At 41.2% G+C, this 17,389-nt stretch overlaps 1 protein-coding gene across 1 annotated transcript in view; it reads right to left on the bottom strand.

Annotated features, from left to right (window-relative positions):
- The window catches only part of Ryr2 (ryanodine receptor 2), a 585,643-nt gene that overhangs the window by 148,431 nt on the left and 419,823 nt on the right, over positions 1-17,389 (bottom strand). Inside the window, exons 45-52 of the mRNA XM_076832381.1 lie at positions 14,705-14,840; positions 13,982-14,168; positions 12,264-12,369; positions 10,242-10,362; positions 6,645-6,814; positions 5,318-5,538; positions 3,306-3,396; positions 1,051-1,191 (exon numbers count right to left, since the gene is read on the bottom strand). Of these exons, the coding sequence (XP_076688496.1) occupies positions 1,051-1,191; positions 3,306-3,396; positions 5,318-5,538; positions 6,645-6,814; positions 10,242-10,362; positions 12,264-12,369; positions 13,982-14,168; positions 14,705-14,840 (1,173 nt within the window). The remainder of the gene's footprint in view (positions 1-1,050; positions 1,192-3,305; positions 3,397-5,317; positions 5,539-6,644; positions 6,815-10,241; positions 10,363-12,263; positions 12,370-13,981; positions 14,169-14,704; positions 14,841-17,389) is intronic.

Raw genomic sequence — 17,389 nt, 5'->3', positions numbered from 1 at the left:
ATCGTATAAAGGCCACCACTCCAGAGAGTGAAAAATTTACTGCTCCCTGTTGCATTTCAAAGGGATAAAAAATATAATCCGAACTGGGAAAATAGTTCTACAGAAATGTATATAATAAAAATTTCTGGGAAGATGTATTTTTCTATTGGTTACAAAATTAGTTAAAATTTGTAGTTGTGAATTTTTTTAAAAAATCAAAAATAATTAAAATATTTCATTTAGAATTTCCAATTTTAAATCGATATTGTAAATGTTTCTAGGAATACTGAAACATTATTTTAGAAGGGCTCTCAGACTACCAATGGAAACTCAGTGGAAAAAAAGCATCACTAGTAGCCACCAAATGTAATCACAGATAAACTTTTCCCTACTACACAGCACATTTGCTGTTAGGCTGCTCTGTTCGCTCATGGTACCGACCAGAATTCAAGCAGATTTTGATTAAACATGAGCCTACTAAATGTGGTGTTCTGATTGCCTTCAGAATCACTCCTGTCAGTCATCTGAGCATACCTGAATCATATTCATTATAAACTCAGCGTTATAAGGTAAATCCACATAGACAAACAGAATCACAGTGGTACTTAAGCCTCCACAGAAGCAAAGAGAAGGCGTTGGTAGACCAGTGGAATACTGCTTTATTTATATATATATTAGTATTAGTATTTTTGTAAAGTTTTATGTTTTATAGTCTTAGATTTGACACAATTTCTTGAGGTTTTATAAGCTTGAAAGATAACTAGAGAGAATTATAGTCCAAATTAAGTCCAATGCACTAGAAACTTAACTATGAACCCAATTTCCTGAAATGCTCAGCTATTTTAAGTTCAGGAACAGTGTCATGATCACAAGCAACATGCTACCATAATGACTGTGAAAAATCAACATAAACTGCACTCTCAGTGTGTCACAAGTTTGAAAATGAGGGGAAAAAAATCAGTGTAAGACTGATAGTACAGCCATTATTCCACTGGAAATACTATCTTCTCAGAAACCTACAGCTTTTTATCGTTTTATCAATACAAATAAATCCACTAAACATTAAATTACCTTTTGAGACAGGGCATCAAAAATGCCCCAGAACAACTTCCTTGATAAGTGAAGCTCCTCTTCGGAGGCAGCACCAAAGCTGCCCCAGCCCCCGGGCAAGCAGTAGTACTTCCAGCATCTCTCATAGTGATTGGTCAGCAGCTGCAGGGAAGCCAGTCCAGAGGCAGTGAGCTGTCACCTTCTCTGACCCCATCTCCCTTCTCGTGGCATTTTAAGGCTACTCAACAAGGTCAACTGCTCAACCCACAAGTCCCTTTAGAGAACACAATTGCTGCATCTCTTCAAACTCTAACACTGGTCACACTATGAGGACCGAATGTTCCATTTTACAGGTGACTGTATCTTCAATGGAATTCTTTATGAGGTTGTCTGAATACTAGTAAGTAAGCTTTCAAATCTATTCTACTTGGATTATTTCTTTCGTTGTAGATGTTATTTATTACCTTTCTGGTTTTTCACATATGTGAAAGACAAAAATGGTAGATTTTGGAAAGACGTTTTCTTCATCTAAACTTACCAATTTATAGAATGGTCTGTATGTATCAACTATAGCTATTTGGGTTCTCTTTTTCTAATTTTTTGTTTGTTTGGGGGTTTTTGTTTTTTGTTTTGTTTTGTTTTTGTACCAGGATTGAACCACATCTCCAGCCCTTTTTAATTATTATTATTATTATTTTTTTTTTTTTTGAGACAGTGTCTTGCTATGTTGCTAAGGCTGGACTCGAAGTCATGATCTTTCTCTTTCAGCCTCCCAAGTGGCTGGGATTACAGGCGTGTGACACTGCTTCTGGCTAAGATTATTATTGTTAAAGCCAACATATCCCTTACTATTGAAATATTTCGTCTCATTTTCTAACAGGGGACAAGGGGTCCATCTCAAGCCTGCTGCTTGACCAGTGGCAGCTGATTTCAAAACTGACATGCTCTTCCCCTTCTTTTCTCCTACTTCTTCACCCTGGGAGAAATAAGATTATCCTTATTCCATTTCTAGGCCAAGCTATCTGTCCTTTGGACCACTGACCACAGGAATAAAGAAATCCAGACTTTGGGACTGGCACCAGTGAATCTCTCTTTGGAGGCTACCACTTGGATGTGAACGATGACTCCTGTCATGCACAACTGGAATTCAGCCATCGTGCCCTCTGTTGAAAAGCCCACTGCTCCACCTGGTAGCAAGGATTACAGCCTCTGGGACAGGAGTCCCCTGTGTGTTCTCCTTTGCTATAAAATCAATAGATATTTTCCTTTTCCCTAAAACCTTGTACTTGTTATTGGATTGGCTTTGGGGATAAGGACAGAACTTTTAGTATCAAAGTCTCCCTTTCCATCATATCTAATTTGTTTGGATATAAGTATCTACAACTAAGGTTTATTACAAGAAAATAAGTTACTTTGTATCTTTTATCAGCTATCTTTCAGCTTATTTGCAATAAGAAAGTTTTTCTTGACAAGGCCTACTCTACATGACAGAAACTATAAAAATGAGATTCTGAGCAAGGATATAATTTACTTAATTAATCTACCTAGATTTATTATCCTTGTGCTAAATATCCAGGGGTCCTTAGTGTACCAGATTAAAAAATAAAAGACTCATACATGTCCCCAACCTTCTCTACAGTTCTGTTCCTGGGTGGCTCCAGGGAAAGACAGACACCTGCTAGATGTTACTCAAGAGTGGTCACCTGGAAAAGTACATCTCTTTACCATATAATCTTGATACACAGAGACTCTCCTGAGTCTAGATTATTATACTAAAGGACAGAAAAATATTCAGAAAGTTGGTAGAACAGAATGGGACCTGATCATGTATTGTCAGTGACTTTTCTATACCATGTAACAAACTGTATACACACACACACACACACACACACACACACACACACACACACAGAGGTTATCTTCCAACCCTGTAAAATGATATATGGACCTGCTGTGTGATTACCAACTTAGAGAAGTCCACTGATTATCTCTGGAGGCTGCTAGTGATACTCTAGGCTAGGCCTATGCCCATGCCTTCCCACCTAAGAATATCTTGGCTTATCTTTTCCTTGTGTCTTTTTCCCCACTGCATTTCATGAGAACCAATGTTCAGAATCCTATGACCTTTATTGATTATTTCAGGCTGATGCGCACACTTCTATAACTTATTTAGCCATTTCATCAATTGGGAGAAATTTCCCAGCATCAAAGCTCAAACAGGCTAACAATGGGAAACAAAATCAAAGGCACAAGCAATCAAATAACCACACACTCACCTTGAGAGGCATCTTTGCATGTTCATTTAATAAAGGGACATCGAACACCAATCTTCTCAGCAAGTGCTGCATCATAGAAGGCCTCAACTGGCTGTTGGAACAAAAAGAATTTTATTTAATGGGCACAAATAAGTTTAAACTCAGTAGCCAATTCATTAGACCAAACCTTTTAACCAAGAACCTCCACCTATGTCCCCCTTCAGATGGCATCATTAGGTGTTCTGACCCTCATGCTAGCCAACAGTGACTCTGAGAGTGAGGGGGGCTGACAACCACTACTGCCTAGTGACGTCATAGCGGCACATCCTAGTAACACATGGCTCTGTGTACATTTGAACTACTGCACTGCAGATGTGCAAAGCACAGTACACAAATCATGCCCCATGTGTGACACCGATGATGGTGACAAATGTTCTTCCACTGGTTTTGTGTGTACAAGGCTTTCCCCTATTATCTTAGAGTGCACCTTGTCTACTTCATGTCAACAGCAGAAAGGTGATGGAACAGCATGGCATGTTGTGCTGGCAACTGTCTCAGGGACTGGGTCTCTTGACCGCATCAGGAGGCCGCACTGGGCGACAGGCCTACAACATTCTAGGCTAGTGCAAGTACGCTCTTCACATGGCACGGGATCCACAGCAAGGCACTGCTAAGGATGCATCCCAGTCGCTGTGCAAGGCCTGACCACAGTCCAGCCTAGGTAGGTTGCATTTCCAGCTCAGCTCCAGATCTGAAGACCACCCCTCGCTGCTACAGGAGATGCTGCTCTTCCTTCCCTCCCTTCCCAGCCACACAACTGCAGCCTACAGAAAGAGGGTATTCAGGAACAAACAACTGAGGAAAAAACCACTGAGACAGCAACTCAACAGTGGCAGAGGGAGAAAGAACCAATGAGCAGTGATCAGCCCTGTCTTGGCCGACACCAAGTGCCCCACTTTGCTTCCTAGTTAGAAAGACCCTATGAGGAATGGGAAATAGCTTTGCCAGCTATTCTTTTAACACAGGATTGATATCTAGAATATAAAAAGAACTCAAACAATACCAAAATATTAAATAACCCAACTGATAAATGGGCAAGTGAATTAAACACACACTTCTCAAAAGAAGAAATACAAAAGCCCAACAAATACATGAAAAATGTTCAACATCTTTAGCAATCAGAGCAATGCAAATCAAAACTATACTGAGATTTCTTCTCACACCAGTTGTAATGGCAGTAATCAAGACTACAACAATAATAACTGCTGGATAGGATATGGAGAAAAATAATCACTTTTACACTTTGGGGATTGTAAATTAGTATAACCACTATGGAAATCAGTTTGGAGGCTCCTCAAAAGACTAGACATAGAACTGCCACACAACCCAGCAATACCACTCCTCGGTATTTACCCCGAAGAATTAAAGTCATCATAGCACAGTGATCCATGCATCTCATGCATACCAATGTTTACAGCAGCACGGTTCACAACAGCCAAACCATGGAACCAGCCTAGGGGTCCATCAGTGAACAAATGGATAAAGAAAAAATGGTATAAATATACAATGGAGTTTTGTTCAATCATAAAGAAAAGTGAAATTGTGTCATTTGTGGGAAGATGGACGAGAATAGGATCCATTATGTTAAGCAAACTAAATCAAAGCAAAAGGTTGAGGGTCATGTTTTTCCTCATATGTGAAAGGTAACAAGGAAAAAGGAAAAGAAAGTGGGAGGGAGGTGTCTCATGAAAATCAAAGGGAGATGAGTAGAGGAAAGAGACTAAGGCATGGGAGGTGAGGAGGGAGGAAGGAAGGGCTGGGGAGTGATACTGTCCAAATTATATTATTATTGTGTATTCTGTGCACATATCAATATGTAACAACAAACACCATCAGTAAATACGACTATAATGCACTAATTGAAAAAAAAAAAGGAAAGAAAAACCCTGTGTGATTGGTATCTTGAGCTCATCCTACAGAATGAAGGAAGAAGGAAGTTAGTTTTAAATGAATGGAGTCAGCTGCCCACTTACCCACAGATGGAGAGCAAGCACACTTCTATGGAGTCCCGCTGAGCTTTGGTGAGCGAGCAGCCCTTAGAGAGCCTATACACGGTATGCAGCAATGAGTCGATGAGGGATGCGTGGTGCTCTGTCCCAGCAAAGAGGGGAGCACACCTTGTCAGCAAAGGCAAGACGGCTGTGCAAAGATACCGATTGAGGGCCAAGGCCATGTCTGTTGCACTCAGAGCAGCCTGAAAGGGAAGCAGAGAGCACACAGCCATTTGTGCTTTCTATCGGGAGACACTTTTCAAAGGAATCCACAAATTCACCCTTCACTCTCTGGAAAATGGCTACATCATGAAAACAGAAATGCACTCAAGTGGATCTTTAAATATGATTCACATGATCTTTGTCACTAAAACCAATCAACTATCAATTGATACGTAGATACAAATGAATGAAACAATATCCATCTTCTCCAAAACCTAGAAGGTCCAGGTTCTATCACAGAACATCCACATGGCCTCAGACATGAGCACTTTCCTGGGCTAGAGAGGAGAAAGGAAGCTCATTCTTATTCAGACCTTCTATTCAGAGTCTTTTTGAATTCTGTTTATTAATAGTATTCATATTTCTGTATCCATCAGCATTGATAACCAAAGCTTATCTACTGTTCAGGGCAGAATGTCACGTGAACACTCAAGAAAGAAAAAGAAAATTTCCTTTTCATTTTATGATTCCACAGGCATAATTTCATGGAAGGGCTATTGTCAATTTGAAGTCCAGCTTCCCCCCAAATCAAGATGACCCATTTAATTTATTAAATAAATAAAAGGTATACTAGAGTAACATTTGAAACTTCAGCTGATTCCACCATGTTTAGAGAGAGATGTATTTACACTGTTAACATCAGGTCCTCCATGTGGGGCGTATGATATTCAGGACAGATTTTGGCCAAACTGCACCTCAGCAAATGAAGACATTAGGCTGCTGTTATAACTAGTGAGACTCAACAATGCCCATTAAATCCTCTTAACACTTTGTTTCCATTGAGAAGCATAACTGGGCCAGTTTAGAGGTTAGTACTCAACAGAGGTCAACAGGAGCCACCGTGATCTTCCCCAAAGTCGGATTATGTGAACCACATAATCCCACAGCACTAATCAAAATTTTTATGACACTCTCGAGGCTATTCAGTGAATCCTTTGTAGACATAGTCTATTTTGTTTTGTTCACTTAATGCTTCCTAAAAATAAAACAGGCATGCAGCAAACTCTTTGGCAATGAGAGAGTGAGTGCATCTATAAGGCAGCAGCTGCGCAGCCCCGAGGGAGTCAGCCAATGCTCCAGGACATACCGTGTCTAGAGAAGCAGCAGCCCGGAGATCTGGCAGAAAGCCAACCTCGAGAAGGTGGAGGAGGAAATCTTGCACCTCAATCCCATAGACCCTGTCAAGGAACAAAACCATGGCTGCCTTGTGATCTGGGCAAAACCCCGCAGACATGTCAGGTTCCACCACATTCCCATCTAAAAGAGAGAAGGCGACACGCAGGTGTCAATGGCTGGGAGGCTCATGTTTTAAGTAAAGTTAGCAATGAAACAGTTCCCTGATCTACTGTCCTCAAGTAGGCATGCAACGACCAAGGGAACAGGCAGTACAATCAAAGCCTGGAGTCAGGGAAACATCACTTGGGTTCCCATTTGCTAAGTGCATGCTCAGTAAAGACAGCCCTACGCTAGAGATGAGAAGGGAATGGAAGGCATCTGTGAGCCCCTTGGAAAACCCAGAAAAGCTGAAATATAAAACAGGCTTTCCACTCTTGCCAAGGACAGACTTTAAAACATCAATAAAGCTTAGCGACCCCCTTAGCACACCTATGTTGCTGTGGCTTAGAATAATCACCAAAGGATAAATCAACACCATGAAACCAGCATGGCTGCCATGAGGTGAGTGCCATTAGTTCCAGCAGCAACAACCTCATTTAGAACCCTGAGCTGCATGGCTCCCGCTGTCCACGGTCACTGGTGATGCCCACCCACAGGAGCGACTCCTGTAGGTGAACAAGTTGGGGACCACTCCTATGAGCAATTATGAGACTGTGTGCCAGTTAAAATACTGGAAAGCTAATCTGCTTCCTGTATGACCCTATGGTAATTATGCCACCCTGGTGCACTGTAAGATTCTGGAAATAATATCACAGGGTTTGGAACAGGGAAGCAAGGTTGAAGGAAGAAGAGCTCAGGGGAAGACCACGCAAGACCAGAACCATTCTGAAAGGATAAAATGAAACTTTTTTTTCCTGTTTTCACTTGTGAATGATGAATGAATTTTATATTTGGATCAGAAAAATGAACAAATAATGTCTTAAAGGAAATTAAAGAACAATACTGAACAGCTTCCACTCCTTATAATGGTACTAATCCCTAATACAACTACTACTTTCCTTGCCTTGGAAACACAATAGCTCTTACTGGTGCAGTTTCAGATATGAAACTGACAATGCCACCAGCATGATCACACACCACTTCCAGGCCAACTACCAGGCTGGAATGCGCTCCTATAACAGGAGATGAAAGCTGGCCTTCAGAGAAGGTAAGCACTTTCCAATGTTGAACTCTTAGTAATTAGCAGAGTTACAACCAAAGCCCATTTAACCTTCAGTTTACATCTGCATACTTTCATTTTCAAATAAACATCTATATAAAATTCTGGTTTGATTTGCCTAAAAATCACATTTTGGGTAATTTAAATTTAAGTAGGATTCTACTGTTTACAGAGAGTTGTGCCTAAAGGAGAAAAGGAGCCACTCAGTGATCCTAATGAAAGTCTTCCCTTCCAGACTCTTCAAGCAGACATTCAGCTCAATGAACCCCACAGCTACACCTCCTGGGGCTCCAAGTGCATCGTTTTGTATCTCCTGCTGTTTTGTTTTCACCATTTCCCCAAACACACTGTGATAATAGTGTGATTCTCAACACTTGGGGAGCATCTGACCTGGAAGGAGGTGGGCCTGTGCGCTGGCTTCCCTGGGGCACCTGCTACACCTGAGCTCTTCATCCACCTGAAATTATGGCCTCAGAGGGGCTGCCCAGACCTGCTGGGCCAAGAGCTGCAGGTAGCAGGTTTGTCCATCAAGTCTTCTAGACTCCCCTTTTTTCATGATTATTCTGGGGCACACTCTGTTTCTAGAATGAATGGGATATAAATGTTTGAGGAATGCCTTAGCTAATACTAAGAGGTGAAGAAATCCTTAGAGGTAAACCTCACACACTAAGTACAGAACACAGAAGAACCGAAATTACTAATGCTTGGAGATGTATCAGAGCCCGCTGACTTGTCACTGAAACAGATAAGGGGACACTGATGGCTTAAGGTTTGCTGGGGAATGCATGGGCACTGTGGCTTACAACTGTGCAGGTCTCCAAAGAAGGTGAGAAAAGGAAAATGATCAGTGACCAATGGACTGTACCTGTAAAATCAACTTCCACTGTGACTGTAAGAGCTTTTTCTATATAAACCTCGCACTGTACATCTATTAAGACAAGCATGACTAACCAATAAGATTAGAGTGGGGAGAACAGTGACCCCAAAGCTCCCGGGGGTAGTGAAGGCAGATGCCTGAAGGACACAGGAGGGAGGAGGCTGCAGGCCATGCGAAGGGTCCCGGTGCGCACTCACAACCCACCACAGTGACACCTGGTTCCTACCAACACTATCATAAGGTTCAGCCTTCCCCCTCCCTAGCCACTGACTGTTCTTTGTCCTGTCAGTATCAGATCTGAGGCTTGCAATGTGGGGAAGGAAAAGATCTCTTATGAAAGCAAATGAACACAATTTAGAAGTGCCAGGAAGGCAGGTGGGGACCATCTAGAGATGCAGGGAAGACACTGTCCCCAGGGGGGAGCAGGTAAAGAAAGGGAACAATTTTGAGTCCCAGATTTCCCTACAGTTATAATGTGTACAGATTCACAGTGGCAGTTTGTGATTCCTGTAGGTGTGCAAGGTGAGCCTGGGGGAAGCTTCCCCACCTTACAACCTCGTGGCGGACAAGCAAGGCGAACTCCCCCTGGCTGTGCAGTGATTCCTCCCTCTGGTCTTAGGGCACCGACAGCCTGCCTTCTGTAGGGTGTAATCCATGAAAGGCAGATTATAGCTTGTGCTTCCAACATAATTACATTTTGTTCTAAAACTAAAAGTTTGGATAAAAAGTTATTTATGTGTAAATATTCCATGATATTTACTATTATGTGCAAATTATATATACCATGGTCTAAGCCAATGTTAGACCACACTAGAACTGTAGCTTTTATCTTCCCTGGGTGTTGAAACACACTGAAAATCTAAGAGGCTTAGGCCTACCTAGTCTCTCCTACCCATTACACATGAATACCTACCCACTGAAAACTGAGCAATAGTGGAGTTTCAGAAAAGTGAAAAGCAAAGCACAAATGGAGATCTAACCTATCTTTTAGATGTCTCAAATAATACCTGCAATCTTTCTAAAGTTTTCTCCTTCATCTTGAAAAGAACTCATCTCGCAACACACAGGGAGTTTTTAAATCTCAAAGTCAAAAGCTTCGATCAGTGCTTTGAAAAGAGTAGCACTACAAGAAAGCGATCCTGAGAACTATGAGGAAGCAGGAAGAAAGGAATCAAGGTCTGAAAGACAGAATGAGAACCAAGCAGGGATGGGACACAGGAAGGGGAGGGGTGCCTGTGTCCTCTTCTCTGGAAAGCACCTGAGATGTCAGGTAAGAGAATGAGGATACCTTTGGAAAGACAGTTGTTTAAAAACAATGAGAATGGAAAACATTTCATTAAAAAATACACAACACAGTTCTTTCTGTCTAAAGGAATCTCTAGCAAGGTAGCCAAGCTGTGAAAACAGGAAGGGGATGCTGACACTGTCTTGCCAGGTCCTCCTGAGTCTCACAGAAGGGAAGGTGGCCTTACCTTTGGCAATTGTCGGCATCTGGAAAGCGATGCTAATGACTCCCACCAAGTCTCCCAGGGGAATCAGGGATCTCAGAATAGATCTGATTCTGATGGCTTCTCCCTTACCAGCATGAATCAACTGGACAGGAAGAAAGACAAAGGGACATTAGAGTGAGTTTGTGAAGTCGATACTATAGTTTTGTCTAGGAAACTTCTACGTATGGGCATTGGGACATAAGGTCATTTTCTCTCAGGTATATGTGTAAAATTAGGCCTTTCTCAGAAACTGTTTGAGGTTTACAGAAAGGTATCTCCTTGCTCTCAATTTTCACTTACTTCAGCGTATACCAAATTGTGTACACTATTCTTTAGGCTAACTGGCTTACCCATTAGAACCACAGTTTTTATTCTCTTTGGGTGTGAAAACACTCTGCAAATCCAACAGGTATAAGAATGCTTACCCTCCATTACATGTAAATATTTCCCCCGTAACATAATCAATAACATAAAGCAATAATCATTAACTGAATCACTGAACATACACTAACATTTAAGACTGAGTTAGCTTCCTTCTTATCTTAAGAAATTAATTGAACCTCCATCCATATTCCACCTGACTTTTCTCCAGGGTGAGGAGATGGTGGCCACAAATCCTAGTGGTCTCTTAGATTATCACTGGCTGGCAAAGTTCCCATAAGGGCAGTAGATGATGTCAGTGGAGAATCTCTCAGTCCATAGGGTCCCTGACCCAGGACAGGCATCTGCTTCCTGTACCACAGGGTGGGACCCTGAGCAGGATTTCTGACATTCAGGAGGACTACAGATGGCAAAGACGAATTACTTTCAGAATCACTAAGTGATTGCTTATTAATTCACTCAGTGCCCCAAACCGCAGTTGTGACATCAGAACATTAATATGAATTCTCTTTGGTTTCTCTGATCTTTTTCATTAAGAAGGGAAAAAGAACAAGTATTGTGAGCATTAACTTTTTGCTTGTGATAACCTTGACAGATTCTGGTAGCCTTTGTTTTGTTTTGTTTTTTTTTGCGGTGCTGCAGATAGAACCCAGGCCCTCTCACATCCTAGACAAATGCTCTACCACTGAGCATTACACCCCAGCTTTGAGCAAATTTTCATAATCTGTTCTCATTTACTAAAATTAAAAATATCCTTAGCACAACCTGTTTTTACAAAAATCAGATACAAGGTTCTAACATTCTAATATTTCTCTATCCTGTGATTCCTCTCTGCTCACAACAGAAGAGTACACCAAGTAAGTGTGAGCCTACAAGTGTGAAAGAGAGAGAGAAAACCAAAACCAAACCAAAGAGATGCTAAGAGCAGCAGAGAAAAGTGCTGTGCCAGCAAGCCCCTCTGCTTGGTGTGCACCCAGTTTAAAAGTGAACCTGCAGTTCTGAACCCTTCTGCCCTAGTCCTGATCAGTATAGTTCGAACTCTGGTTGTTCCCTTCACAGATCATGAAGGTAGTTTTTATTGCCCCGGGTAGCATTTTTTTAAAACACCAACAAGAAATTAAAACAGAATGAATTAAAATAAAGCAAAAAATAGCAGAATGTGTTCCAGAGTAAAAGTATTATTCCATGAAGCTCTAATTTCAACTTGGACAGAAAGTTTTGGAGAATGCTCATCTCTGAGGGTCTGAATTCTACTCCCCTCACGGCAAGCACACCAGGAGCTACATACGGCACTAAGAAATCAACTCAGTGGAAAGGTATTTCCTCTAAGAGTAAAGAAAATTATGAGGTGAAAATGTACTCTTTCCTTCTTAAAACTGAGGGAGGGTCTCTGAATTTTCAGACATAGGAGTGACTAAATACTCTAGTAACTGAAATCTCATTACTGATTTTTACCGCCAACAAGACATTTCCAACTAAACAAACTCAGCAATTAGGCTGCAGCCACTGCTCTCAGTGGGTATGGACATTATGGGTTTGGGGTTCTGTAGGGATCTTTACCAGCCATGGATGTCTTAACACAGATCAAGCAGGTTTGCTGCTCCTGAGTCCCCAGGCACTCACATGCATCTCAGGGGCACAGCGACCCAGGAGGTCAATCAAGGCTGCATAAAAGGTCATAATGGCGTTCCCCATGTGGATGGTGTCATCTTCCTCCTCTTCTATGTCACTTTCATGGGTTTTCCAAAAGAAACAGAAAGCAAACAGGGTAATTGACATTCACACTTATCATATATGTCTCAGAGGAAAGGCACCTGTGTGACAGCGCGTTCTCGTCCCTTTGAAACTTTTCATAGATATTCTAAATTTACAGGTTGACATTTTTAAAGGAAAATATCAATGAGTTAGGAGGTGAGATTCTACCGCCAAGAACACACCTGCAGGAATGTATTAATGTTCCTTCAAAAGGGAAAAGGAAGAATTGCTAGTTTGATGGATTCTGCTCAGTTTTAGTGGCAACATGATAAAAAAGAAAATAGCTGATGGAAGGACTGATCCTGAGCCCACTTTTTAAGTCGCGCACACACACACAGAGATAGGAGGACAGAGGTGTCACACAAGGTAGCACATGCAAGCCACCCAGAACAGTGCTCAGTCCAAAGTGAGTACTTCAGAAACTTCGTTTCATGAACTCACCCACCCCTATGGTAATGGCCCTCCTCCTCACCTCCCCCAAATAACCCAGCATTCTCCCTCCCCATCTCTGTAAAGAAAATACAAATATTTCATTATTTTGATGAAGAGTCACAAATCTGGATGGCCCTGGAGGTTCCCAGTCCTCCACCTTGGTAACTCAGCAGAGGCTGCCTCAGCAGGAAGTGGCAGATGCAGAGTGATGTGAGGCCTCTGCTCATACCTCATTCCTCATGTGCAAACATAGTGTGGTGCCCAGACCTCTGGGTATATTATCTACTGTGAGAGAATCTTAGGGTTCCCTATTCCTCCATTGCTAATAAACATGCAGCATGGTGTAGAGGCGGATGCTCATTCCTGCTCTTGGAACATTTTCAGTCTGGAAATTCAGCCATGGTGTGAACAGCACATCTGTCTTTGGTCTGCATGTAGAAGAATATGGGTTTGCAGGACTGCATGCACGCTACCACACTTCTGCTTGAAAATCTGCCCATGAGCCGTGTGTTTGGTCTTACCACTAGGGCTATCAGTGTGAGTACATGAAGGAGGACATTTACCTCCACAATTTAACATAAAGGCACAGATAAATAGCATGCCTGGATTATCTTCGTCCATGCTGGAACCAAGTATTAGCACTGTCTGTTGGGGAGAGATGTACGACAGGAACCACTTCCTAGCTGTGTCTCCAATACCTTGAGCAGCATTCCACTTATTAGAGTGACATCTTTTCTCTTTACCACCATATCCATTTGTTCCAGTTCCCACTCTCTTGTTAAAGGTTTTTTTTTTTTTTTCTGTGAGCATTGTAAGCACTCACTTGAATTTCCTTGCCACTGAACCCTAGTCCAGTCCCACATGCTCACTTCCCACCTGCCCAGCTTCCCAGGAACATGTGCAAGATGCATTATCCATCCCCCTACAACATAAGCTTCTCTACTAAATCCACCCAGTCTTCCCTAACAATCTCTGCTCATTCAACCTCTTCCATCAGTAAACTCTTTCTATTCTTACCTATATGGGACATTTTATTTTCAAGGGGAGAAGTCATCAGTATCAGAAACAATACTTCAATATATAGAACGCCAAATATATTTTGTGAACTTCACCAAGTAGCATACTGTACATGTGAGTGTGTGTATGAAACCTACAGGGTTTTGCTGGATCCGCTGGTTGGAGAGGGGCCATCTCTGCAAGGATCCTCAGCTATTTTTATTGCTTCTTCCATAACTGCAAGAAGACCATTCCCACCTTCCCCTCTCAAAGCAGGACCGAAGCACTCAGGCCTCCTAATGAGCAATCTCACCACGACATTTGCATTTTCTTCCACACTCTCCCCTAAATTCAAAAGAGGGACATAAACAATGATGGGTTATATAGAAGCTCTGAGCGAATAAATTTTAAGACAATCAGTTCTTATTCAAAGCAATAAGTTAAACCCAAGAACGTACTAGCAAAGCCAAAACTTAACCCAAATCACTAGCTTCATAATACAAAGCACAATTTCTTTTCTTAATAGTTAAGATTATTTAAGAAAAGCATTATAGAGGCACAAACTACTCATTCTCATTGACCTATTATGGAAAAAGATATCTCATTCCTAATTACTAGAATTAAATTTAAAATTTTATAAGAATTTGGGTACCTAAAGATTTTAATTTAAATAATGAAAGCATTATCCATGCCAATTTTATACAATAAATGATTACTACTAAGAAAACCTACTGAGAATAAAATGCATGATTTCTCTAATAGCATTCACTTTCTCCATGAAAATACAGGGATGAATCCTTATTTTCATGTACTTTTAATGTAAAAGACCTCAAGCAGCCTGGTCCTACCATTACAGAAGACCTCAAGCAGCCTGGTCCTACCATTACAGAAGACAGCAAATCTGAGGAAGTCAAGGTATCTCTCCCCCTCCACTGGATTCCACCCGATGTCTGGATAACCCCTGGACACCAGCATCTGGCAGCTCTGCAGGCCACAGCCAGCCAAATAGCGTACAACCTAGAAGCAAGGTGACAGGTAAAGATTGCCCTGTGCATGGAAGCATTAGAACTTACACTGGGCGTGGCATGTGACACCCTTAGAGCATGGTTTCAACAAGTGCAGCTCTGCAATGTCTTTTTAATTTCATGATAATCCACATGAATCCCTTTAGCGAAACCTTTGATTTAAGAAATATTTAAATATAATAAAGTGTGGTCATGAAAAATTTAAAAACCTGCTCTATGGAAGAACAATATTCTTAAACTTCATATCACTTGAGACCCTGATCTACAACAAGTATATTTCTTAAGTTTCAAGAAACATAAGTCAAATGGCCTCTGGCCCAATATTGAAACAAAATCCAAGATAAGAAAAAGACCTCTCTAAAATGCACAAATCTTTTAAAGATGTGGTTTATTTCCAAAACAATGCATCAGTTAATGGGGGAGTGAATGTGAGGAGATGCACAGAGAGGAGAGAAAACCCAATATGGAGTCCAACATCCCACTTAAAATCAGAACCATACTGCTCACCAGATTCCTCACTGGGAGCAAGCTATTCATGCATTTCAGGAACTGTTTCAGTGTCTAGAAAACTTGACACAGGTTGAACATCCCTCATTCAACAATCAAAAATTCTCCAAAATTAAAAATTTTGAGTGTCAACATGAGGGCACAAATAGAAAAGTTCACACCTGACCTCAAGCAACAGGCTGCAGTCAAAACTCAGGTGCACTCAAAGTATCTTACGGAATCACCTTCAGGCTATATGAACAAAGTGTTTAGACTTGGGTCCCTTCCAAAGAGATCTCATTATGGATATGCAATATACCAATAGGAAGGAAATTATTATCAATAGAAATCCATAAGCCCAAAACCCCAAAGTCTGAAACACCTCCAGTTCCAAGAATTTAAGGCAAGGAATACTCAACCTATATTGAGTATTCAATATTCACTATATACTACCTAGTTTTCAGTACTGTTGAAAGTAGTGTATCCAAAATTTTCTGCCTAGCTTTACCTTTTAAAACATTTTGTTTTATATGAATGTTGGTCCCTTTTCAATATTTCATATCAGACTCAGTTTTAAAAGAAATCCCCATAGAAGTCAACATCAATGGCAACACACTGTTAGAGGAGCAATTTAGCATACAAAATTATGTTTAGCTGAGGGTAAAGTGGTTTTGAAAAGAAACAATATAGCTAAAAATGTGTATCAACAATGTGGAGGTAGAAGTGAGGTGCAATAGAGCCCTCTATTTAAAGTAGGAAACCAATGAGCTCTGAGAGATGCATGCAGCTGTGAAAACACCCTACAGCCAGGATACAGAACATATCTGTCATTCTCCCAGGGCCCCCTGTGCCCTCTGCAGTCCCTTCCTCTCTACACATCTTGCCCCAGATGAACTGCTTCCTCTCACTACAAATTGGCTTGGGTTTTCTAGAACATTTATACACATAACCATGCATCATGTATCTTTCTGTACCTGGCTTCTGAGGTTCCTTCACCCTGTAGCATGTCAGTCCTTACTTCCTTTCACTGCTGGGTAGCATTCCACGTACACAGGTGTGCCACCATCTTGTCAACTCAGACACTGGTGGATAGTTCTGCTGCTTGCTATGATGAATAAAACTGCTACAAACAAACATTCTTGTCCAAGTGTTGCATGCGGATATCTATTTTCCTTTCTATTGACTGGATTCCCAGGAGTGAAGGCTGCCTGGGTGGTTTATGGTGGGGTATGTGTTTAAACTGATAAACCACCCAGCTGCTTTTTCAAATCAACTGTACCATTATTCACTCCAGCATCTGAATGGGGGATTAACTGCTCACATCCTCCTCTGCTTTTGGTATTACCCAGCTTTTTAATATTTGCCACTTTAACAAGTGTACAGAGGTGGCTCAGAGATGCAAAGCTCTGGACAGAAGAATCAGGAGGATCTGGGAAGGAGCTTTCTCTTTCATGAAAGGCTGCACACTGAGCGTCACCTGTGGAGACTGAGTTAATGACAAAAGAAAACGTCTCTGACCTTGCAGACCTGATGGTATGATTTTAAAAATCCTGAGGAAATCTTTCAAAATACATTAACATGTAGATTTTAAACTATAGTCATGTGCTGCATAACAATGTTTTGGTCAACAACAGACCATATACACATCCGTGATCCCATAGGATTATAACCACTAGTGAGGCTGAGCCGTCACAGTTGTGTGAGCACACTTTAATGCCAGGCACAGTGGTACACACCTGTAATCTCAGCAACTCAGGAGGCTGAGGCATAATGATTCTGAATATAATGCCAGCCTCAGCAACTTAGCAAGGCCCTAAGCAACTTGGTGAGACTCTGTTTCAAAAAAAAAATAAGAAGGGCTGGGGATGTGGTTCAGTGGTTAAACAACCCTAGGTTCAATCCCACTACCAAAAAAAAAAAAAAAAAAAAAAAGCTATGTACATAAAAAGAATTCATATAAATATCAATAAAATAAAAATGGGCATTTACATATGTGTGTATGTATGCATACATGGAATATACAAATATGTTTTCAACTGTGGAGACAAAGTAGCA

This window comes from Callospermophilus lateralis, chromosome 13 (assembly GCF_048772815.1).
Source record: "Callospermophilus lateralis isolate mCalLat2 chromosome 13, mCalLat2.hap1, whole genome shotgun sequence".
Lineage (NCBI taxonomy): Eukaryota > Metazoa > Chordata > Mammalia > Rodentia > Sciuridae > Callospermophilus > Callospermophilus lateralis.
Note: the sequence above shows the minus strand (reverse complement) of the source record. Positions and strands in the feature narration are given on the sequence as shown.